Genomic DNA, 25,111 nt, shown 5'->3' with positions numbered 1-25,111 from the left:
CCAACTAAAGAACAAAATGGCAGCTCTTTTTAAAAATATATATTTTATTGATTTTTTACAGAGAGGAAGGTAGAGGGATAGAGAGTTAGAAACATGGATGAGAGAGAAAAACATCTATCAGCTGCCTCCCACATACTCCCTACTGGGTATGTGCCTGCAACCAAGGTACATGCCCTTGGCTGGAATCAAACCCGGGACCCTTGAGTCCACGGGCTGACACTCTATCCACTGAGCCAAACCAGCTAGGGCAAAATGTCAGTTCCTTTTGTATGCACTTTAATATCCCTCCTTACTCTTTTTAAAAACTAGTCTTTACAATTTACAACTCTACACGTAAATCTTGCTCATTCTTAATGTTCCAGAATTGAGATGGTTTCCCCACAAAAGTTCTCCCTCTTATCAATCTCTACTCATCCCACCAATCATGGCATTAACCACATCCAGGAATCTGACACTTAATATAATACACACTTAATCCTAACCCTTTTCCAAACGTGTATTTTGTCTTCAATAAATCATTTAGTTCCAAAATGGCAAGGGTCCTATAGGTTGAGACCCAATATCCTTAATGGCATGGTGTTTAATAATGTACCTTCCCAGGGGCCTCTCAAGGGACTGGGGGCAGAGGCATTTATATTGGGGCTGGGGGGTGCAGTGGCCAAGCCATCTTGGTGATTTTGAAATCTACAAGGCCTTGAGAGGATTCAGTGGCAGACCTTCAACCACGGAAATCTCAACTATTATCTTAATTATGCCTGATTAATGTCAAATTGGAGTGAAGGCTCTGGCTCTGTTATCGGTGGAAGTGGGGTGTCCACCAGTGGAAGTGGTGAAGCCCTTTCCCACTGGTGGACACCCCACTCAGTCTAGTGTCCTGAGACTAGATCTGGAGGCCTCAGGACAAAAATGGAACCGGAGGGGGGGTTGGGGGGCGGTGCTGGCACCTAGGCAACCTGCTGCCTGGGCTCTGGGTTTCTATTTTCAGGTCGACGCGCTTTCGTCTTCCTTCCAGGCATCCTGGAAAGACGCAAGGATGACTGGGCCAGATCTCGTTTCCTTGCTACCCTTCCTGAGTGGGGTGCTAGCTGCCTGTTTCAGGACCAGGCAGGGACCCACATTTCCAGGAAACCTTGGCCTTGCACCCGCAGCTGGAGCCTGAGCCGCCAGTGGATCCAATTGGATTAGACTTTGGCCAGGCCACGCCCCGTTCCCTCCTCAGCTAACACAGGGCCCTGGGGCCTACGCCCCGCCTCTGAGCCGGCCTTTGGCCCCGCCCCAGCGTGACGTAATCTAAAGACCACGCCCACTAACGGCAATGCACTTGACACTTTTTGAGTCCTGGGATTGTGGTGCCTCTCACTGTCCCTCAGGTTCCCCGCTGATGTCCAGAACAATGACGGCATCTTCCCGCCGCCTGGAGAGTCCCTTTTCGTGGGGCTTCCTGGGGGTCCTTCTGCTGGCCCTAGAGCTCCTGCTCCCCATGTGCTCAGGTAGGGGAAGGGAAAGGGGGTCAGCTCTGGAGGGAAACTAGAGCGGGGAGTGGAACTGGCCCACCGGAGCGGAGGGCGAAGGGAAGTTTGCTTGGTGTGTGGGGTAGAGGCTCAGGGCTTGGTGGACCCAGGTGATGCGGGTTCAGGGTAGAAGCCTTAGCCACAGATGCTCCGGGTAGTGCTATGGCGGATTCAGGAGGGTGGGGACCCCATAGGGCCCGCGGTGAGGGTGGTTAAGGTGGTGGGAACAGAGCCTTGCAAAGCGCTTGGTGCAGTCAGTGTGTGCTGGGGGCCAAGCTGTGTCCCTAGCAAAAGCTTGCAGGTGTTTGAGGACTAAGCTAATCAAGATGTCAGAGATTAACCAAAGAACATATATGCATATATGCATAACGCATGGACACAGGAATGCCTGGAGTGGGGTGGGGATGGGGGGACAGGATGGATGGGGGCAGAAGGGCAGGGGATAGAGGATCAACAATTAAAACAAGATGGGAAGCCGTGACCAGGTGCTGAAGGTGAGGGCTTGCTCTTCAATGCCCAGCTGTGTGTGGGGATGTTGCTTGGGGGAGTGCTGGGCCCGTGGGGAGGCTTTGCCCTGTGTTCCCTGGGCTTAGTGAAGCCTTGGTGAGTGGGTGCTGTGCCCCACTGGGTTGGGCTGGGGATCCCAGGCCGGGTGTCTGCTTTACAGAAGGATCCAGGCCAGAGGGGCAGGGTGTGGGGCAAGGAAGCTCACTGCTTGCTTTGTATGGGGTTTGGGGAGCCCGTGTTGCCCACAGAGCCCTTAGTGAGTGAGAGCTAGCTGCAGGGCCTGGGATTTAGAAGGATTGGGAAGGACACGCAGTGCTTTTTGTACAAAAAGCTAACAGGCTGCTTGTTGCCCCCAATTAATACAGGTATTGGTTTCCAGGCTGTTGCTTTTTTTTTTTTTTTTTTTTTTTTAACCATGGCGTCATGTTCTAATTCCCATGCAATATAGATAATATCCTATGCTATTCCTAAATGTCCTTTGGGCAATGTGTTTTCTTTTGTTCATTAGGTTGGGGCGCATTTGAGGGGAAGTTAGAAGCAACCAAGAAAATACTGGTAGCAAAACCTAGTGAGAAATGAATCATAATAAAAGAACAATAAATAACATCAATAGGCTTTTCCCCTATAGCTGGAGGCCATCCACTAAGTTTGATTCGTGTTTCACTGAATGCAACATATATATATATATATATATATATATATATATATATATATATATATGTGTGTGTGTGTGTATGTGTGTGTATACATATATATATATATGCTTATTCTATAAAACATATACAATAAAAAGACAACCATTTTATACTTTGATGCCTTTCAAACTGTCTTTATATGCATGTGTGTTTCTATGCCCAAGTGACTTTTAGGATCCTGTTACATAGACAGTTTGCATGCTGCATTCTCTCCTGAGGAGAATTCATTCAATAAAGATTTGCCTTGTATGTGCCAGGCCCTGCGCTGGTTCTGGGGACACACTGGTGACCCATAACAAGCCATTCCTACTTTCATGATCCTTATTTCACTCTTGGTCTGTTTACACACTAACACACCATGAACATAAACAGCGACTGTGTTTTGCTCCCTGTTAGATCCCAGTGCCAGGCGCACAGTAGGCAACCAGTAAGGATTTGCTGACATTTACTGGGACTGGCGGACAGTAACCAACCCACAATGCTAGTGTTCCAGCCCCAGTCAGCTGCCCTGGAGGAAGGGGCATGACTCTCTGAGAGCCTTTAACAAATGGCTGGTGGGTGGGAAGGCTTTTCTGCTCAGAGGCCACACTCTGCCACTTCGGGGCTTCTGCACTTGCATCCGTCTGCAGACTAAATGGTCCCGGGTTTGATGCTGGCCAAGGCCACATGCCCAGGTTTCAGGCTCAATCCCCAGTAGGGGGTGTGCAGGAGGCAGCCGATCAATGATTCTCTCTCATCATTGATGTTTCTATCTGTCTCTCATTCCCTTCCTCTCTGAAATCAATAAAAATATATTTTAAAAAAGATATATGGAACCCTAGCCGGTTTGGTTCAGTGGATAGAGCATCGGCCTGTGAACTGAAAGGTCCCAGGTTCGATTCTGGTCAAGGGCACATGCCTAGGTTGTGGGCTCGATCCCCAGTGGGGGACTTGCAGGAGGCAGCTGATCCATGATTCTCTCTCATCATTGATGTTTCTCTCTCTCTCTCCCTCTTCTTTCATCTCTGAAATCAATAAAAATATATATATTTTTTAAAAAAGATATATGGAACAGTATGTTCATTGCAGCATTATTTGCAATAGCTAAGACTTGGAAACAATCTAAGTGTCCTTCAACAAATGATTGGATACAGAGGGAGAGGTACATATATACAATGGAATACAACTCATCCATAAAAAAAAAGATTACTGCCATTTGCAACAACATGGATGGATCTTGCGAGGATTATGCTAAGGAAGTAAGTCAGCCAGAAAAGGACATGATAACTAGTAAGTTCCAGAAAAATGAACTAAAATATTCAGCAGAAGCTAACAGCTGTTTTTTGGTTTTTTTTTAAGCAACAAATGAAAAAGGCAAAGAAACAAATAAAACAACTCACAAATGGTAACATGGTGGTGGGAAAGAGGTTAAAAGGAGGTGAAGGAAGGAGACTAAACTTCACAATAGAGTATACAGATGTCCTATTACAACATTGTGCCCCTGAAATTTACATAATGTTTCTAACCAGTGCTAACCCAATCCATTTAATTTAAAAGAGTCACATATTTTTTGTTATTTGATAGAAGTAAAAATATATATATTAAAGTTTCACATCAATCTGACATAAGACCAATCCAGGGAATAAGAAAAGAGAGGTTTCTCAGGGATCAGCATAGATCTAGCTCCTTTCTTAGATCCTTACTCTTACAGGAGGGACCTCTGCATGCTTTTAGCCCTTCAGGACTTTAATTGATGTGTCTCCATCACATTATCTTACATACTAGTTCCATCAGATTTGTTAGGTTTTCAAGCCCACAGACAATTTAAAGGAAGAGGGATGTGAGCAGTAGGAATGATAATATTCTAGAAAGAAAAAACTACCAAAAAAATCCAGAAATAAAAAATTCTAACAGCATAGCAATATAGTAACACAGCTTAAACAGCTACCTCAGAACATTTGTGGCCAAGCATGATCCATTGATTAGTGAAGGAAGAATAGATTATCTTTAAAATAATGTGAAAGTTATAAATTTTGACATTTAATTAACCTTTATTCACTCAACTCACTAATATGAAACATGAAAATGAAGTCTTATATTTTAAAATAGTTTAGTCCATATTTATTTTGACCTATGAAATCCATGATGCTTATTTAAGAGTCAGCACCTACTCTAGCATTTCTTGAGCACGCACTGGGCACAGAGTGTAGTAAGAAAAGAAGACATATGATCCCTGACCTCTAGGAACTTGCCTCCTGAAAGGAGACTGAGCCTGAGGTAATAAGCCATCATCAGTTTCTGTTTCAAACTGTGTAACAGTAATTTGATCGAGGGCTATAAAGCCTTCTTAGGGGGAGAGGTGAGTGTGAAATGAACTCAGAAAAAAAAATGGGAAAGATGCATATCTATAAATATATTTTAAACCAAAAATATTGCTGCTGTCCCTTCAATTTACTGTTGAATGAATATTCAGCTTATGCCCCCAAAATTCAAAAGCTAGTAGGATGTTATTTAAAGCAAGCACAACACCTCATCTGGTAAAAGCGTGTGGCACAATCACTTAAAATCTTGCCAAGGACCTTCCATTTATTCTGGAAGGCCATATTCTGCGACTGGTGAAAAAGAGAAAATACTTTATTTTCATGTTCTTATTTTGTTATGTCCAGATGCCTGTGATGACCTACCAGCATTCCAATCTATGAAACCCAAGGGTGAATCTGAACCCCCTTATCATCCAGGGAGCACAGTGGAATATGAATGTCGCCCAGGATACAAGCATCATTTTCCTGATCTTCCCACCTCTGTTTGTCAGCCTGATGGCACATGGGCACCTGCTCTCCAGGAGGCTTGTAGAAGTAAGTACACAACATTTTTATTTTCATTGCTCTAAAGATTTTCACACATTGTAGACTGCATATTCCATTATTACCATGATGGCTTTCTCATGTGGATGTACATTTTAGGTAGTACATTTTAGATAGCAATGTATTTTTTCAGGTCTTGAAAATCTCCTGGAAATTTTTTATTTGGCTATTAATGCTCTGGGTCAGTGGTCGGCAAACTCATTAGTCAACAGAGCTAAATATCAACAGTACAACTATTGAAATTTCTTTTGAGAGCCAAAAACCGACTTCTGCGCATGGGCCACGAAGTTTCAATCGCACTGTACGTGCGTGCCCGCACGTGGTATTTTGTGGAAGAGCCACACTCAAGGGGCCAAAGAGCCGCATGTGGCTCGCGAGCCGCAGTTTGCCGACCACTGCTCTGGGTAAATGAGAATCTTAAGTTTGGCCATTAGCAGCAACATGGATGGACCTCGAGAATGTTATACTAAGCGAAGTAAGTCAGTCAGAAAAAGCTAAAAGAACTGTATGATTTCACTCATATGTGAGATATAAAACTGAAACTCATAGACACAGACCACAGTTTGGGGGTAACCAGAAGGGGAGATAGGGGGTTTGCGAAAGTAGTATGTGGTGACCCACATCCCGCATGGTTCAGGGTTTGGGATCTGGAGAAGGGGCCGCACGCAAATGAAAGAGACAAGACAAGAAATAATACTTTGGAAATACTGGGGGCCAGGCGGGCAAGCCCAATGTAAGAGAAAGGACTTCCATGGGTGCCCAGGCCTCGCCAACCTTTTATTCAATTTTGGATACACATCTAGCTCTTAGGCAGGTAATTGTGGTAACAGACAGACTATCTTAAAGGTCAGTAAATATTAGAAAGATTTACTCTGAGACTATTTGGTCAGGAAATAGCTTGAGCCCCCATTGTCTGGACTAAACAATCGGTGCACAGCTCTGGCCCTTGCCAGGGGCTCAAGGGTCACCAGCCTTCCGGGACGCTTGTTTACACTTCTCTGATAGTGAAGACATGGGTGGTTTCCCACAGTAGTGCAGGGTAAAGGGGACTAAATTTATGTGACAGCAGATGGTTTGACTTTGGGTGGTGGGCACACAATGCAATATACAGATCATGCATCATAGAAATGTACACTTGAAACCTACGTATGTATGCTTATTAACCAATGTCACCCCAATAAATGTAATAACAATAAATAAGAAGAAGAATATTTCCATCAATTTAATAGCGCAATGTAGAATTTTTATTTTGATTCAAATCTGTTTTGAAATTGGTATAAACAAAGGTGAAACGTTTTCTTTTAGAAAAGTCATGTACACAGCTAGAAGAACTACTAAATGGAGAAATAATCTACGTAAATGGGAGTCAGGAGTTTGGTTCACAAGCTCACTATGTTTGTACTGAGGGGTAAGTAAGCCGCTTCTTGGAGGAAGAAGGTAAACATTGCTGGTTCCATTTTTGGTTTGGTTCTCTTCTCAAACATTTCCATTATGTTGACTTCATCTTGCTGTCTGTGGAACAAGTTGTACTTACAGCCAATCAACCCTTGGACTCTTTATGGAGACTGAAAAGATGTGCAATAAATAGAAAGAAATTTAACTTAACGGAAACAAAATTGTATCATGCTAACTAGTATAAGAAAACCCTAATATGTAAATCGACCAAACAGCGGAATGATAGGTCGCTATGATGCGTACTGACCACCAGGGGGCAGATGCTCAATGCAGGAGCTGCCCCCTGGTAGTCAGTGCACTCCCACAGGGGGAGCACTGCTCAGCCAGAAGCCCGCTGATGGCTGCGGTGAAGCCTCTCCTGCCTCCCCTGTAGGCGGGCAGTAAGGAGAGAGGCATCCCGGACTGTGAGAGGGCACAGGCCAGGCTGAGGGACACCCTCCAGTGCATGAAATTTCATGCACCGGGCCTCTAGTAAGTAATGATAAGTCTATCTTAGTCATTAAAAATGTAGTAACTGTGGTGACATGGTCCTAAATTAAACTATAATAGGCCAAAGGGTGGAGAGAGAGATGGGGAATTGATCAGTAACAGAAGAAATGGCAGGAACTAATGAAATATCTGTTGAAACTTTGAATGAACTTCCAGAGCTACTTCAGAATAGTGTGACTATAAGAGCTAGTATAGCTCCTATTCATTAAGGGGTAGCTGACCACCAGGTTTCACTGAATCCTACTTATACATGAATTTTCAGGCTGTTGCCAACAAACAGTCCAAAAGCAGCAAACACTTCTTCCTACAGACTATGCACCTATCCCAGAACTAGCCCCACTCACCCTTCTTCTGCCCCCTTATCTATAGCCCATGTAACTTCCTTCAAAATAACTTACATCTTTCTACCCAAAGCTGTAAGAGAACCCCATTACACCAGGATGGCGGAAATGTTTGCCTTCATCTGTCCCTGCGGCCGGTGGTTTAGACTGCATGCCCCATGACCTGGTTCTTTTTTCTGGTGAGCGTATGGCTCGTCAGTAAGCCTGTTCCTTTTGGCTGTGAAGATTTTTGTTTTGCAACTGTATCCACTTTGTGGTCAGAGAAGAGACATTGCATGATGTATATATTTTTAAAACCTATTGATTAGTTCATATTAATTTGTGGCTCAAAGTATGGTCTATCCCGGACTATGTCCCATGTGCATTTGAGGGGAATTTGAATTCTGTTCTATGGTGCTCTATGTCTGTGAGATCTAGTTGTTGAAGTGTTGTTGAATCCTCTATTTTCAGTCTTATTTCAGTCTAGTTGTGCTATCTATCATTGTGAGTGGGATATTAAAGTTTCCAACTATTACTGGAGAAATGCCTGTTTCATAGAAATGTGTATTTCTCTCTACAGTTGTGTCAGCTTTTGCTTCCTGTATTTTGAAGGTCTCTTATTTGGTGCATAAATGTTTATAATTATTTTATCTTCTTGCAGCATGTGAAACTGATTAAAATATAAGGTGCTTCTTGTCTCTCATAACCTTTTCTGATTCAAAGTCTATTTTGCCTAAATTAGTATAGTGACCCTACCCTCTTTTGGTGACAATTTGCGTGGAAGATCTTTTTCCATCCTTTCACTTTGTCCTTGTTCATCTCTTTGAATCTCAAGTGAGTCTCCTGTAGATAGCATATAGTTGGATCTTTTGTTTTTATCCATTCTGCCCATATCTGCTTTTAGATTGTGGAATTTAATCCATTTAAATTTAAAGCAATTATTGCCCGGCCAGCATTGCTTAGTGATTAAATGTCAAACTGTGAACCAGGAGGACACATTTCCATTTCCTGTCAGGGCACATGCCTATGTTTCAGGCTTGATCACCAGTGAGGGGCACATAGGATGCAGCTGATGTTTCTCTCTCACATTGATGTTTCTTTCCCTCTCTCTTCCCTCTCTCTAAAATAAAATAACATACATTTTTAAAAAATTTAAAATAATTATGGACAAGGAGGAAGCTATTTGTTTTTTAAAGCTTTTTTTGCCCCTCTTTTTGTGCAATTCTCTTTTCATTTGCTGGTTAATTCTTATAATGAAATGTTGTAATCCCTTACTCATTTCCTGTTGTGTATATTCTATAGTGATTTTGTTTCCAGTTCCCAGGGGATTACATTTAAAATACTAGACATATAACATTATTATTTGAATTTATAGCAACTTAAATTCAATAAATTACAATAATTGATCCTTATCAGCTCCATCCCCATCCTTTTGGGTTGTTAATGTCATACTTCCATCCAAATAATAATTGAAATAATAGCTCCTATACCATTTATTTTCATTGTAAGATTAGTTGCTTAAATCACATCGAACATAAAAATACATTTACAAACCATTGTTATAATAATACTAGATTTAATAATTGCCCATGAATATACCCAGAGTGAGATGTTGATCCTTAAGGCATGACTTACTGTAACCAAAAAACATAGGTTTGGATGCCTGCTGCAAGGAAACCCAAACTTGTGAGGCAGGTGCTGGTGCAAAAGGAAAGAGGTTTTACTCAGGTGCCCCAAGACCTGGAATTCCCAGCTCAAAGACCTTCCCCTGCTTCCTGTCCAAGCCCCCAGATTTTATATTGATGGGGAGGATAGGAATTTTTTTTCTATGCAATTTTTATCTTGCTAGCTTTTGGCACGCTCGGGCCCTGTCCTTTCATCTTTAGAGCTTTTGGTGCCCTAAGTGTAAGAATCGACCCCAGTACCATCGTGGCCAATGGGGGAGACTCCGCAGTGCAAGGACTGACTGTCCAGGTAACATTATTCTCTAGTGTCCTTTTATTTCATCTTTTAGGGCACTCTTAAGCATTCTTTGCATATTAGGTATAGTGGTAGCAATTTCTCTTAACTTTTATTTTTGGAAAGTCTTAATAGTTCCTTCACTATAGAAGCACAGTTTTGCTATAGAAAAGATTTTTGATTGAACTTTTTTTTTCCTATCATTTTGAGTCTACTAGTTCAATGTCTTCTGGCCCCAGGTTCCTGATGACATATCTGCTATTTAGTTGGATCACTGACTGCTTTTCCCTTATATTGTAAAATAAAAAATGGCAAGCCTGGCCAGCATGGCTCAGTGGTTGAGTAACAACCTATGAACCTGGAGATCACGGTTCAATTCCCAGTCAGGGCATGTGCCTGGGTTGCTGGCTCAATCCACAGTGTGGGGCGTGCAGGCGGAAGCCAATCAATGATTTTTCTATCATCATTGGTGTTTCTATCTCTCTCTCCCTCTCCCTTCCTCTCTGAAATTAATATAAAAACATATATATACATAATATAAAAACATATATATATTTGTAAATGGCAAGAGCCAACACAACAATAGCCGTCCAGTGTGAATGAATCAAAATTATACTTCTTTTTCTTGTCAGATGGGCAAAAATATATTTTTTGGAGTGCCACAGAATTTTAGTAATTAGTTTATGTGTGCCATGAGATAAAAAAGGATGAAAATAGCTGATGTAGATATTCTCAAAAAAGTTTTATCTTCATTGAGAAGCACAATATATACAAAGGTGTCCAAGGAAAATAGTAAACAACAAGTACCACAGAAATAGACTTGTTCATGATCATTATAAGGAGAGTCCAGAAGGAGGAGAAAGTTCTGTGAATTTCAATAATCAGATGTCATCGAGGAGGGGGTTCTAATCTGAAGAGTATTCATAACATCAAAAATTTGCCTAGCACTCCTATGTTCCCATATATACCTTTCCACAATAAGGAATTTAAGAAAGAGAACCCGCCCCAACCAGTTTGACTCAGAGGTTAGGGCGCCAGACTGTGGACTGAAGGGTCCCAGGTTTTATTCTGAGCAACGGCACATACATTGATGTATCTCTTTCACATCCATGTTTCTCTCTCTCTTTCTCTCTCTCTCTCTCTCTCTCTCTCTCTCTCTCTCTCTCCACACACCCACACACCCACCCCGTGCCTTCAACTGTCCCTAAAAATTAATTGAAAAGCTATCATCAGGTGCAGGTTAACAAAAATTAAAAGTTATAAAAAAAATAAAGGGAAACATTAAGTAACTTGTCCAAGCTCAACAAACAAGTCAGCCTTGGAGCTGGGACTCGAATGCAGTCAGGTCAGCTCTTGGGCCAGATCTCTCTGCTCAGTCGTTGCCCTGACAGAGCAGAATGGCATGAGCAAGGACATAGATGTGACAGTGTGATGTGCCTGCCAGAGGCAGTAATCACCAGACTGTCAGTGTGACAGGTTTATTTAAACACTTTGCTCTAGGCCAGTGGTCGGCAAACTCATTAGTCAACAGAGCCAAATATTAACAGTACAACGATTGAAATTTCTTTTGAGAGCCAAATTTTTTAAAATTCTTCTAACACCACTTCTTCAAAATAGACTCGCCCAGGCCGTGGTATTTTATGGAAGAGCCACACTCAAGGGGCCAAAGCGCCGCATGTGGCTTGCGAGCTGCAGTCTGCCGACCACGGCTCTAAGCCAATGTGTGTTCATATGAAGAATCTCTCCATTTCATTAAATTGTAGATTCAGTTAACACATTCAATACCTGTCACTTCAGAAACTTCTCCCTGAAGCTACTGTAGTGCAGAAAAACAACCATATAAAAACTTCTTCATTATTATGTATTCTTGTTAACTGATAAAGAAAACAATAATTTCTTTTCTCATTTAGTTATTACTTACTTGGAACAAAAATTCTACATTGTGAACTCTCTGGAAATGATGTGGAATGGAGTGATGCTCCACCAAGTTGTGAAAGTAAGCACATTCTCTCTTTAGAATTTACAGCAGCAGTTCTCAAACTTTTTGGCCTGGGGACCCCTGTATGCTTTATAATTAACCAAGACCCCACAGAGCTTTTCTGCAGGTGGGTTAGTGCTATTGATATTCCTTATATTGGGATTAAAACAGAGAAGATTTTAAATAATTATTCATCAATTTATTTTTAATAACAATAAACTCAATACATGTTAACAAATGCAACATATTTTTGTCCTGAGATCAAACATTTCCAAAACAAAGGGAAGAGTGTCATTGCTTTCCATTTTTTCTAATCTCTTCAGTATCTGGCTTAAAGAAAGACCTCCAGATTCATCCTGCTGCATTGTCAGACAGTCTGAAGCCACTGGAAAATCTCACTGTACACTCTAAGGATGACAGTGAGAAAAGACAAAATCGTGGTATACCTGAGAACCACTGATTCAGGAATGGATGTAGCAGTTCTCAACTAGCACTGAGTTTTCCTAAATCGTATTTTCTCATTAAATTGTCAGCATCTCTTATGATTAGAAAAAAACTTAGCATGGCCTTACAGATAACACAAGTATTTCATACAGGTATCTTCTATGGGTATTTAAGAAAATGGGTTTTATTCTAGAACTTCATTTTTCTATTAATGGTTTAAGTTGGGATAATACATTTATTTCTATAAATTTTGTTTTAAATGTATATTGGATTTGAAACTAGATGTAGAAATCATATCATAATGGACTATTGAAGGCAATTCATAGGACACTACTAATGCTGTCTTTAATCTTTTACTTTTTCTATTGCCTTTCCTGTCCTTTTTATTTTCTCTTTTTAAGAGGTTTGGTGTAAACCACCTAAACAAATACCAAATGGAAGATTCACCAATAACCAAAAGGATAAATTTGAATATAATGAAGAAGTTATTTATAATTGCAATCCTTCAAAAGGACCAGATGATTATACACTTGTTGGAGAGAGCAGGCTTGTTTGTTCTGGGCTTAACCAATGGAGCCCTGATCCTCCCGAGTGTAAAGGTAATAACATTTCCATTTCTTTCCCTCCCATTTGAAAACTGTGTGGAAACTTTTACCAACTTTTAAATACTTTGGCCAACAAGTAAAAAAAAAAAAATACAGTCATGTATGCTTGTTCCTCCTGTTATATTTGTTTCTTATCTAATTTATGAGTGAAATAGAATAAAAATTATTCTACTGGCAGAGTTTCCCACTGTTCACCACATATGTTCTTGACATTCCTGTTTATACATTGTTAATTACTATGTATACACATGAGTTAATTTTTTTTTTTTTTGGCTAGATAACATCAAAAAATATACACTGGCTTTAAGGAAGTTTTATCTCATAATACAAGAAGTTTGACAGTTCTGGCTATCCAAAACGGTAGAATAAATTGTAAGGGACTAACCTTCTCACCAATCAGATTGATAAAGTCTAAGCAAAGCATGCAGGCATACATTGTTTAATTGTGCTTTGCTTTATTGCCCGTCACACATATTGCATTAATTTTTTGCGAATTGAATACCATAACCCAGCAAAACAACTGTAACCTTCTTTACTTCAATACTCATTTATTGTTGTAGCCTGAAATTACTCAGAGGTTTACCTATACTTAAAAAACAATGCCTACGGCATTCAAGCATGACCAAAAGTTGAACATACTGGAAAGTATTTGACTCTTGAACAAAAAGAATCACTGAAACAGGAAAATATGTTCTCTTTTCAAGTCCATATGTAATAATTTTAGTACCATAGTCTAGCTCAATGGTCGGCAAACTCATTAGTCAACAGAGCCAAATATTAACAGTACAACAATTGAAATTTCTTTTGAGAGCCAAATTTTTAAAACTTAAACTTCTTCTAATGCCATTTCTTCAAAATAGACTCGCCCAGGCCGTGGTATTTTGTGGAAGAGTCACACTCAAGGGGCCAAAGAGCCGCATGTGGCTCGTGAGCCGCAGTTTGCCGACCACGGTTCTAGACAATATATATACTTTTTTAACTTCAAAAATTGAAATTATTTACGATACAGTATCTTTACAATGGAATGAATGTAGAAATCAAAACAAAGATATCTATAAAATCCTCAAATACTTAAAAATTATGAAGACACCTCTACCTAACCCATGAATAAAAAAAGGATTCACAAGGGAAATTAGAACATGTTTTAAATTGAATGGAAATGAATACACAATATATTGAAGTATCAAAATTTGTGGAATAGAGCAAAAACATTGTTTAGAAGAATATTCATACCATGAAATATATACATTAGAATAAGAGAAAAGTTTCAGCTCAAGAATATAAGCTTTCACTTTAAGGAACTAAAAAGGAAAAGCAAGTAGAATACAGAACAAGAAAGCAGAAAGAAATAATAATGATAGAAATCAATAAAATTGAAAAAAACATGTCAAGATCATTGAAACCAACACCTGGTTCTTGGGGAAGATCAATAATATGGATAAACCTATAGCCAGTGTGACAAAAAAAAGTAGAAGACACAAATTACCAATATCAGGAATGAAAAAGAGAACATCATTAAATATCCCACAGGTCAGCATGGCTCAGTGGTTAAGCATCCATCTATGAACCAGGAGGTTGCAGTTCAAGGGCACATACCCAGGTTGCAGATGCGATCTCCAGTGCAGGGTGTGCAGGAGGTAACCTATTAATGATTCTCTCTCATCATTGATGTTTCTATATCTCTCTCCCTCTCCCTTCCTCTCTGAAATACACACACACACACACACACACACACACACAATCACACACACACACATACACACACACACACACATATATATATGTATATGTATATGTATGTGTATATGTATATGTATATATATATATATATCCCTAGCTGGTTTGGCTCAGTGCATAGAGCATCGGCCTACAGACCAAAGGGTCCCAGGTTCAATTCCCAGGTTCAGTTCCCATCTAGGGCACGTATCTTGGTTGCAGGCTCCTCCCTGGCTACGGCCCTCGTTAGGGCTCATGCAGGAGGCAACCAATCAATGTATCTCTCTCACATAGATATTTCTCTGTCTTTCCTCTCTCTTCCACTCTCTCTAAAAATCAATGGAAAAATATTTTCTCAGGTGATGATTTAAAAAAAATAAAATAAAGGAGCAGTTTTTCTAGATAGGTACCATATATATATACTAGAGGCCTAATGCATGAAGATTCATGCAAGAATGGGCTTTCCTTCCCCTGGCTGCTGGCACCGCCTTTGCTCCTGCCAGAGTCACCTTTTCGCTCCATCCCAGAGCCACCTTTCCCCCTTCCCATGCTCCCCAGAGGCCCAGAGCAGCTGGGACAGTGCAAAACACCTGCATCATTGCCATGGCAATGATGCAAGCATCCTACCCTGCCCCTGGCTGCTTGGCTCCTGTGTATGCAAAATAACCTGCCATCTTTGTTGGGTTAATTTGCATACTCACTCCTGATTGGCTAGTGGGCATCGAGAAGGTACGGTCAATTTGCATCTTGCTCTTTTACTAGTATAGATATCTTGCAGACATTTAAAGGCCAGTAAGGGAATAGCATGCACAACTTTATGCCAACAAATTTGACACGTTCAAAGAGAACTGCAGGCCCCATGTCATCACTAGGAACTGTACCAAACATTTAAGGAATAAATAATAGTATCTCTATACAAAGTCTTTAAGGAAATACAATAGGAGGGAAAACTTCTCACCTCATCCCATGAGGACATCCCTTGATACCAAAACCACACAAAACATGGCAGGAAAATTAAAAACAATATACACTGTGAACATAGAACCAAAACTGTCAGCGATGGTCCAGGTCATCTCTGCCCTGAGATAGCCTCTGGCCAGAGACAGCACTCTGCGCCCCAGTTCTTGTCTTGCAGGAATGAATTCAAACAAGAGACAACAAATAGCAGCAAAAGCAGGTGAGAATTCATTTGCAGAAAAAGGAGGACACTCAGAACCTGAGCAGGCAACTCAGCAGGCTGACACCAAACCGAGTGCCCTGATGTTTGGGAGTTCAGAGGATTTATACCCCGAGGCTGGAGTGCCCCTAGCGAGAGCAAGTCACCCCCTCCCTCATGACTCAAGAAAATATATCTTCAGACTATAAGGCTCCTTCACCCAGGTGTATGCCACCGCTTACACCACATCCTGGAGGGGCTCTGAATTTTCTCTCCTCACGGAAGGGCCTGATGCCTCCCCTGTCTATTTTTGGTTTGTCTCACATGTATCCCCTCCAACCCCAACTGCCTTCCCAGATCATAACTTTCTAGTTGCCTACTCTAACAAAACGGTTAAAATATTAGCAAGAAAAATCCTATCATATTATAAAAATAAGAGTACTATATCATAATCAAGTAGGATTTGTTCCATGAAAGCAAGGTTTTTTCAGATTTAAAAATTAATCAGTGTAATTTACCTTATGAAGAGACTATAAAACAACAGCAAAACATGATCATCTTAATAAATGCAAAAAAAATGCATTTGACAGAAAACTTCTTAGCAAACTAGGAATAGAAGGAACCTAACTATCTCAACCTGAGAGAAGGTAGCTACAAGTATTGCACAGCTAACATTACACTTAATGATAAAATATTTATTTCCCAATGATCTAGGGCTGAGACAGGGATGTCTACTTATCCTGCTCTATTAATCATCATATTGAAGGTCCTATTCAGTACAATAAGGCAAAATATAGAAATAGGCATACATATTGGAAAGGAAGAAATAAAATAGACTTTGTTCAATATGACATGATTGTGTGGAAAATATGTAAGACTTTAGTCTTACCAAGGTTGCTAGACACAAGTTCAATGTACAGAAATCAATGGTATGTCAATACATGTGCGATAAGCAAAAATTTACATTTTCAAAACACCATTTACAACACCGAACAATGCAAAGTATTTGCAAATAAATCTAACAACACATATGCAATATTTGAATAGTTAAAATAAGGAAACTCTTTTTAAAAATTAAAGAAGGCAATTATAAATACAGAAATATTTATTGCTAATGCATTTCAAGACTCAATATAATAAAGATGTAAATCCTCTATAACTGATGCATAAATGAGTATAATCCCAATAAATTTTCCACCAAAAGTTTTTCAAGAAATTGACAAATAGTTTCTAAAATTTATATGGAAAGACAAAAGAATAAGAATAGTCAAAATAATTTTGGTAAACAATTAGAGGACTTTGGTGTCAAGAATTATTAGAAAGCATACTATTTAATGAATAGTGAAGACTCTGTGGTATGGTAAAAGGATGGCCATAGAAAACAATGGACCAGAATAGAGGGTCTAGGGTAGAGCCTTTCAAATGTCTCCAGTTGATTTTAGCACACATGTACAAACAATTCAGTGGAAATGGTAAACGTACAGGCACAATTGAACATCAATATGCCATAAAAGGGAACCACAACCCATGTTAGCATATTCAAACATTTACTAAAAATAGATCTCAGACTTGCCTTAAATTCAAAATTATAATAACACTTTTACTTGAAACCAGAACACATTCATGAATAGGTCAAAGATTTCTTATATACAAAACCATGGTCCTTTAAAGGAAAAAAAATAGTTAATAAATTTGACTTCTTAAAAACTCAAAGCTGCTGCCCTCAAAAGACATTGCTATAAGAGTCTTAAAAAAATGAGCCAAATCTCTGGCCAGTGTGACTCTATTGGTTGGAGCTTTGTCTTGTGCACCAAATGGTTGCAGGTTCTATTCTAGGCCGGGGCATGTACTTGGGCTGGGGGTTTGTGGCAAGTGCAGAAGACAACTGATCTCTCTCTCTCTCTCTCTCTCTCTCTCTCTCTCTCTCTCTCTCTCTCTCCCTCTCTCTCCTCTCCCTAAGCATGTCCTTAGATGAGGATTGATAAAAAAGGAAGAAAGAACAAAACCACAATGAGATACCACTAAACACCTATAGAATGGCTGTAAATAAAAACAAGAAAAAAAAAAAACCCTAAGAATATCATATACTGGCAATGGCAATGATATGGAGCAATTGAAACCCTCCGATATAGCTGTTAAGAATGCAAAGTGATATGTCCATTTTAAAACACTGTTTGGCAATTTCTTATAAAGTTAAACATGTACTTCCATACAACTCAGCAATCCAAGTAAATTAAAACATGTTCACATAGAAACCTATATGAGAATATTCATACCACCTTAGTTACAATTACCCCACATTGAAAATAGCCACATATTTCACAGTTGGTTAATGAACAAGCATGGGGCATCCATTTAATGAATTAATACTCCCCAATAAAAAGGAATAAGCTTCTATTCCACACAATGACAGAATGAATCTCAAATGCATTATGCTAAGTGAAATGAGCCATACCAGAGGCTGTGATGGTAGGACACTCTAGAAAAGAAATGCTAGATACAAAACAGATGAATGATTGGCTGGTTGGGGAAGGTGGTTGGAGGTGGTTGTGGGGAGAGTTGATTATAGGAAATGTTGGAGAATAATGCATCTATCTCTTCTGTGTCTATAGTGGTGGTTACATGATTAGTGTTTACATTTATTAAACCTCATAAAGCTGTACACTTAAAATGGTGAGTTTTACTGTATGTAAACTATACCCAGTAAACCTAACTTAAAGTCATTACCATGATTAACAGCAATTTAGTACAAAAAAAAAAAAAAAAAAAAAAAACAAAAAAAAAAAAACTATACCCAATAAACCTAACTTAAAGTCATTACCATGATTAACAGCAATTTAGTACAACATAGAAAAGATCAGTGAACCGGAAGTCAAAACAATAGAAATCCAACATGATTTGAAAGAAAAACAATTTATTTAAGAGGGAAAGACTTGCAACTGGGAAAGAGTAGCAAGCAGACAAATATACATGTTAATGGAGTTTCAGAAAAAGAGGTGAAACAACAATATAGAGTTATATGAATAAGTAATGTCCAAAAATTATCCACATTTGATCCAAAACAACCACCCACAAGTCCAGGAAATTCAGTGACCCTAGGAGGATAAATAAATTTTAAAAAATATCTGATAATGTGCTGAAATAAAAATAAAACAGGCAGCAAAAATCTCTACCAAGGAGAAATTCATTAAAAATGAAGGTAAAATTAAAAATAAAATAAAAAGATTTGAAGACCTGACCAGCGTGATTCAATTGGTTTGAGCATTGTCCCATTCACCAAACAGTGGCGGGTTTGATTTCTGGTCAGAGCACATACACAGGTTATGGGTTTGATCACCTGTTGAGGTGCATATGTAGGCATTCGATCCATGTTGCTCTATTACATCAATGTACCATTCTCTCCCTTCTTCTCTGTCTAAATTTAAAGAAATAATAATAGCATGTCCTCAGGTGAGGATTTAAAAAAAAAAAAAGATTTTGAGATAAAAGCTAAGAGGATTGTCACCACCCTGCCTGCACTACAAGAATTGCTAAAGGAAGTTCTTCAGGCTGAAGGGAAAAGATGCCTGATGGAAATTCAGGTCCCCATTCAAGGAGGAAGTGCAGTCTTCTGGTTTAAAAGCAGTGCATTATGGACCCTATGTATTGCTCAGATTTAATCTCAGAAGGTGTTTTCTTGTATGTACTGCCCAGCCCAGTGTTTTGTTTTGTTTTTTATTTTTCCAATTTCTGTGAAACCCATTGCTGGATCCTGAAATCAATCTAGAGGGTCCTGCCCAGCACTTTACTTTGTAAGAAGTAGACCAGAATGGGGAATACCTGAGTACATGGGTACGAAGGCTAACTATGAAGTTTTAACTTTCTCTCAGCCTGTGAGATTACAATATAAAATGTGGGGTTTGATCTCTGAGTCCCAGTCCAAAATATTTGGAAAACACGACCTTAAGTTCACTGGCCTTTCTATTTCTTGCACATCCCAGTTCTTGCATGTTGTTGATACCTGATAACTTGCTCTCTGCATATGTTTGCATGGCTGCCTTCTTTTCAACTTTTTACCTTTGAGCTCAAGCATTACTTTATTACAAGAGCCTTTCCTGCCTTTCTAGAAGAAAGGCAGTACTAAGTCAGTGTCAGCATGAAATTTAAAAAATTCCTAGAGCTAAAAGAACATCCAAAGTTGCTTTTGTATTTACCTCAAAATTGTGTGTAGTAATCAGACCTTTCTCAAAACATGTCAGTAATGGGACAACTTATAGGAAACCAATAATGTATAGTAATGACAATCTGTTCTTGGCGGGAAAAGGTTATTAAATGTCTCTATGTCTGTTTACCTGGAATTAAAATGCACAAATAAAGTGTGGGGTTTTTTTAGTTAACATTCTGCCTTCCATTCCTTGCCTCTTTGTTCCCAGGGGAAATTACTAATTTACACTAGTTTTTCTTTCCCCTGTTAAAACAGCTTTCCATTGATTCTGGAATTTCTTCACTTTTCAGTGGTCAAATGTGAATATCCGGCATTGGAGAATGGGAGACTGGTGTCACCAAGAAGAAAATTTGAGTACAAATCGGAGGTTACATTCGAATGCAAGGAGGGATTTCACCTTGAAGGCAGCAGCACTATTTTCTGTGAAGCCAACAGTACTTGGGAGCCTGAGATCCCAAAATGTACTGAAGGTACAAAGGGGGTCTTGTTGTCTTTTTTGTTTAGATTTTATTTCTTTAACATTAAATAGCAATGATATGGAATAATTGAAAAGAAAGTTTTTTCATTTAACTCCATCTCATATTCATTTCATGACAGAGGTATGGCATCAAATGTATGTTTTCATTGGGTCTTTACACATACATCACACAGGTGTCTAAATTTCTGTTTTCTGGCACTTCTTATGTGTAAAAATGTATAGCACTCATTTTCACATAAACTGAACCACCATGTCACATTCCCACCAGTGAGGCACGAAGGTTCCAATTTCTCCACCTCTTTACCAATACTTGGGTTTGTTGTTGTTTTTTCATATACTAGTCATCGTAATGTATATGAAGTAGTCTCTCATTGTGGTTTTTATTTTCATTTCCAAATAATTAGTGATCATATTTTCATGTACTTATTGGTGTTTTGTATATCTTCTTTGGAGACATATCTCTTCAAGTCTTTTGCACGTTTTTGATTTGTTTTTTTTTTTCTATCACTAAGTTTCAGGAGTTTATTATGTGTTTGGGATATTAATCCCTTATCAGGTATATTATTTGCAGATGTTTCTCCCTATTCTATGGGTTGCCTTTTCACTCTGTTGATAATGACCATTGATAAAAGTTTTTAATTTTGCTGACGTCCATCCAATTTATCTACTTTTTCTTTGCTGCCTATGCTTTTGGCGTCACACTCAAAAAATCATCGTCAGATCCAACAACATGAAGTTTGTCCTCTGTGTTTTTTTCTATGAGTTTTATAGTTTTATCTCTTTGATCCACTTTGAGTTCATTTTTGTATATGATGTAAGATAAGGATCCACCTTCATTCTTTTGTATGTAGATATCCAGCTTTCCAGTAACCATTTGTTGAAAAGATTGCCCTTCCCCCATTAAATGTTCTTAGCACCCTTCCATACAATCATTTGACCATATATGCACAGGTTTATTTGTGGGCTCTGTATTCTACTCAACTGGTCTGCCTGTGGTTACGCTGGTAGCACTGTGGTTTTGATTATTGTAGCTTTTGAGTAAGTTTTAAAATCAGAAAATGGGAGTTCTCTCAACTTCGCTCTTCCATTTCAAGATTGTCTTGGCTATCCCTAGTCCCTTGAGATTCCATATGAATTTTATTTTAGATTTTTCTATTTCTGCAAAAAGCATATTCAAAATGTGATGGGATTGTATATAGTCTGTAGGTTTCTTTGCATTGCATTAGCATCTTAACTATATCATCTCTTCCAATGCATGATCACAGATGTCTTTTCATTTATTTATATTGTCTTCTATTTCTTTCAGCAATGTTTTACAATTTCCAGTATTGGAGTGTTTCACCTCCTGGTTAAGTTTCTTCTTTAAGTATTTTACTTCTTTTTTATCCTCCACCAAGGATATGTTTATTGAGTTGAGAGAGAGAGAGAGAGAGAGAGAGAGAGAGAGAGAGAGAGAGAGAGAACATGGATTGGCTCCCTCCTGTATATGCCCCAACTGGGGATCAAACCTGAAAACTAGGTATGAGCTCTTACCAAGAATCCAACCACAACCTTTTGGTGTATGGGATGATGCTCCAACCAACAGAGCCATTCTTATTTGATGCTATTGTAAATAGAATTATTTTCTTCGTTTCCTTTCTAGTTTGCTCCTTGTTAGTGTAATGAAATGGAACTGATATTTACTTGTTGATTTCATAGACTGCAACTTTGCCAAATTTATTTATTAGTTCCAACAGGTGAGTGCGTGTGCATGTGTATGTGTGCATCTTTACAGTTTTCTACTTAAACTATCATGTCATCTAGGACAGAGGTGATTTGATTCCTTCCTTCCCAATTTGGGTGCTTTTTTTCTTTCCTAAATGCTCTGATTATAACTTTTGATATTATGTTAAATCAAAATGTCAAACCTGGTCATCCTGTCTTATTCCTGATCTTAAGGGGAAAACTTTCAGTCTTTCATCGTCAAGTATGATGTTAGCTATTGGTTTGTCATAAATGGGCCTTATTATGCTGAAATTTATCTGCATTACAGAATCACCTCTAAACCATTTATTAAGCTCTCCTGTATCATTTAATCATAAGTAGAATCCCATTTAATTATAGGCTAATATTGAGTCTACACTAATGATAAATTTGCATTCTCTACCACAGAATATTGTCACAGGAAATGTTACTGGAGAGGAGGAAGAATGCTGATGACTGAATATAAATTTATAATATTTATGATACTACTTTAAATGAAAAACATTAATATAATTTATATAAGGAAAATAAAATTGTAAGAGATTTTGTATGAAGGCAAAAAATCCAAACCTATGAATTTAGGATCTGTAAGCTTTACTATTTTTTACTCCTTTTTAAAGTTTTTTTTGTTTTGTTTTGTTCTTCTAGAAGATTCCCTGCCAGTGATGAAGCACCAACTAGAGCTGCTGACTTAGGTATTATTTTGGTTATTAATAACCCTCAATTATGAGACCTTAGAGTTCTCCATGGAAATATCATATTTCAATTAGCATCTCTGGTTCAAGAAGAAACAACCTGCCATGTGATAGTTGACATTTGTACTTATTTTTTATGTGCAGATTCCATGACAAATGGAAGCAGTAGTATGTGTAGACACATGCAGATAATACAGCTTTTAAGAGGTCCCTCCAATTCCAATTTCTAGTGGGGTGAGGGAAGTTTCTCAATTGCTGTGTTTATTTGTAGGTTAAAATATATAAAACCTAACTTGCTTTCCATGTGATAGTGTTATTTTGTAATGGCAATTTGTAAATAACTTTTCTATCTATTCATACCTTGTATACACAAGCATTAAAATAAGTTTGGTTAGTTTTTTTCTATAATAGGCTGGTGTATCACACTTTATGTAGGCTCACACAGTTCACACAATATATGTTGACGGAAAGGATCAAGTATGGTTGTGGCAGTTACATGAAATATAAGGATTTTTGATAAATGAGTGAAGAAAAATATCTATTACTTTTCTTTACACTAGACTAGTTTAGTAAGGTTAGTCTTTTTCTAAAACACATGTTAGGCCGGTTAAGTTTCCCCTCTGAACACTGTGGTCAAACTGTCACTGTGCCAGTAAACCCAAAGCACCTTTATTCATTAAACGCTAGACAATTTTTTTATGAAATAAAAAGAGCAGAGGTAAACATACAAACATATGATTTGATCTATAAATGTAATAAAAATAATGGCAGTTTCAGAGTAGAGGTACTATGGAACATTTCTAAGATTTAAGATTTTGTAGTATTATTTATTGCTTTCAGGACAGTAAAAATGCATGTTTAAGTTTCTTTGCATAATTTATTCATGTGCCCTGGTGTTTCATTTGCATTCTTAAAATACTCTTGGTAATTAAAATTGTGTCTTATCTGGTGGTGGGGTTGCATGAGGAAGGATTGATAAACTAATGTATTTTTGTGAAAACTGCAAAATAGGTCTATGTAATCAATTAATAGAACTTCATTAATGACTTATTCCACAGACTCACTTTTGGGGAACAATGTAAATGTAATTTCTAACAAAATCATGGAATGATAGACTGAATACTGAATTAAACCAACTGGAATGGGAAAATACCTCCTTACAATGATTTTTCTCTAATGTAGTAAATTCTTGTTTTTATAATAATTTTTCCTAATTTTAATAATAATACAAATTTTGATAATGTGGTGGGATTACTACAGACAAAACAATGACAACTGAGGTCCTATTAAAAGTTTCACAAGTTGGACCCTAAGCTGGGATTCATAGGAGAAGGATTCTGTGATCAAAATGAGCTGGTTGCACTAGCTGTCACACTAAACTAGAATGATAAACTTGTCTTTGCTGTAGTTTATAGATGATCTGATCAAAATTAAAGTGTGTCAACTATGTGGAGACCCACATGTGCTCAATTACCTTCAAACTGGCTTTATTTTTTCTCAGATGGAGGGCTCATTGCTGCAATTGTTCTTATAGTAGGTACGTGTCCCAAACTTGGATGCCACTTATATCAAAATATTAATGTGTACAAGTGTATTTATAATTATTTTTTTAGTTTCTACAGCTTTTATAGCTTGAAATTAAGTAAACCAGTCTAGAAATACCTTACCCTTTATATGATAGTCTACTTTGTGTTGGTGACTGTATTTTCTTTTGTAGTCTACATGTCCACTAAATATCCCAAATATGTTTTGAGTAATATTCTAAATTAAGCAAAGACTCTTCTCTGGCTTACTGCAGACCCTAGTGATTCTGGGAAACTGCATTTAGACAGTGAAGAGTCCAGATAGAATATGAATGAATATGGGCTTAAATAAAATAATATTTCTGCCCACTGAAATGTAACCAACATTACTTTCTTCTGCTAGGTTTGAAACTTGGTATTCGTTTTTAGAGTTACAGGTCATTTGTTTTCTGGTTTCTTATAGATCTTGGAGTTGCAGTAGTTGGCACCTGTGTGTACAGTATCTTCACATCAGGAAGAGACAGTAAATTAAACACGTTTCTTGAACTTTTCAGTCCTTCTCATGTTGATGTACTTGTGCAGCTTTTGCTTGCATCTGTATTGCGTGCTGCCTTGTTTTAAAGTGTTCTTGCGTGAGTGTGCTGTCAGGATTGCATTTCCTGCTAAAATATTTTCACTTACTTTTCATCTTATTGTAACAAGGCTAATATGTGCAGAGTTGTTTTAGCATTTATGACCGTCAGAAAAATTCCTGTGGGGGGTTGAGGTTTAAGCTCTGCAAAAAATCACG

The 25,111-nt window shown here is 38.4% G+C and overlaps 1 protein-coding gene across 2 annotated transcripts; it reads left to right on the top strand.

The window, feature by feature from the left end:
* Positions 1 to 1,342: 1,342 nt before the first annotated feature.
* LOC129147915 (membrane cofactor protein-like) lies at positions 1,343 to 24,874 on the top strand. Of its 2 annotated transcripts, XM_054711825.1 has the most exons (9): positions 1,343 to 1,490; positions 5,359 to 5,547; positions 6,862 to 6,964; positions 11,690 to 11,775; positions 12,603 to 12,800; positions 20,173 to 20,352; positions 22,752 to 22,798; positions 24,300 to 24,335; positions 24,785 to 24,874. In XM_054711825.1, exons 1-7 carry the CDS (start codon positions 1,382 to 1,384, stop codon positions 22,796 to 22,798), a joined length of 912 nt encoding a protein of 303 aa, XP_054567800.1. In that variant the 5' UTR covers positions 1,343 to 1,381; the 3' UTR covers positions 24,300 to 24,335; positions 24,785 to 24,874. The 2 variants fall into 2 exon arrangements, with proteins under 2 accessions (XP_054567800.1, XP_054567801.1); XM_054711826.1 differs by lacking the exon at positions 24,300 to 24,335.
* Positions 24,875 to 25,111: the final 237 nt, after the last annotated feature.

The sequence above is a fragment of the Eptesicus fuscus genome, chromosome 22, assembly GCF_027574615.1.
Source record: "Eptesicus fuscus isolate TK198812 chromosome 22, DD_ASM_mEF_20220401, whole genome shotgun sequence".
In the NCBI taxonomy this organism is placed as follows: Eukaryota; Metazoa; Chordata; class Mammalia; order Chiroptera; family Vespertilionidae; genus Eptesicus; species Eptesicus fuscus.
Note: the sequence above shows the minus strand (reverse complement) of the source record. Positions and strands in the feature narration are given on the sequence as shown.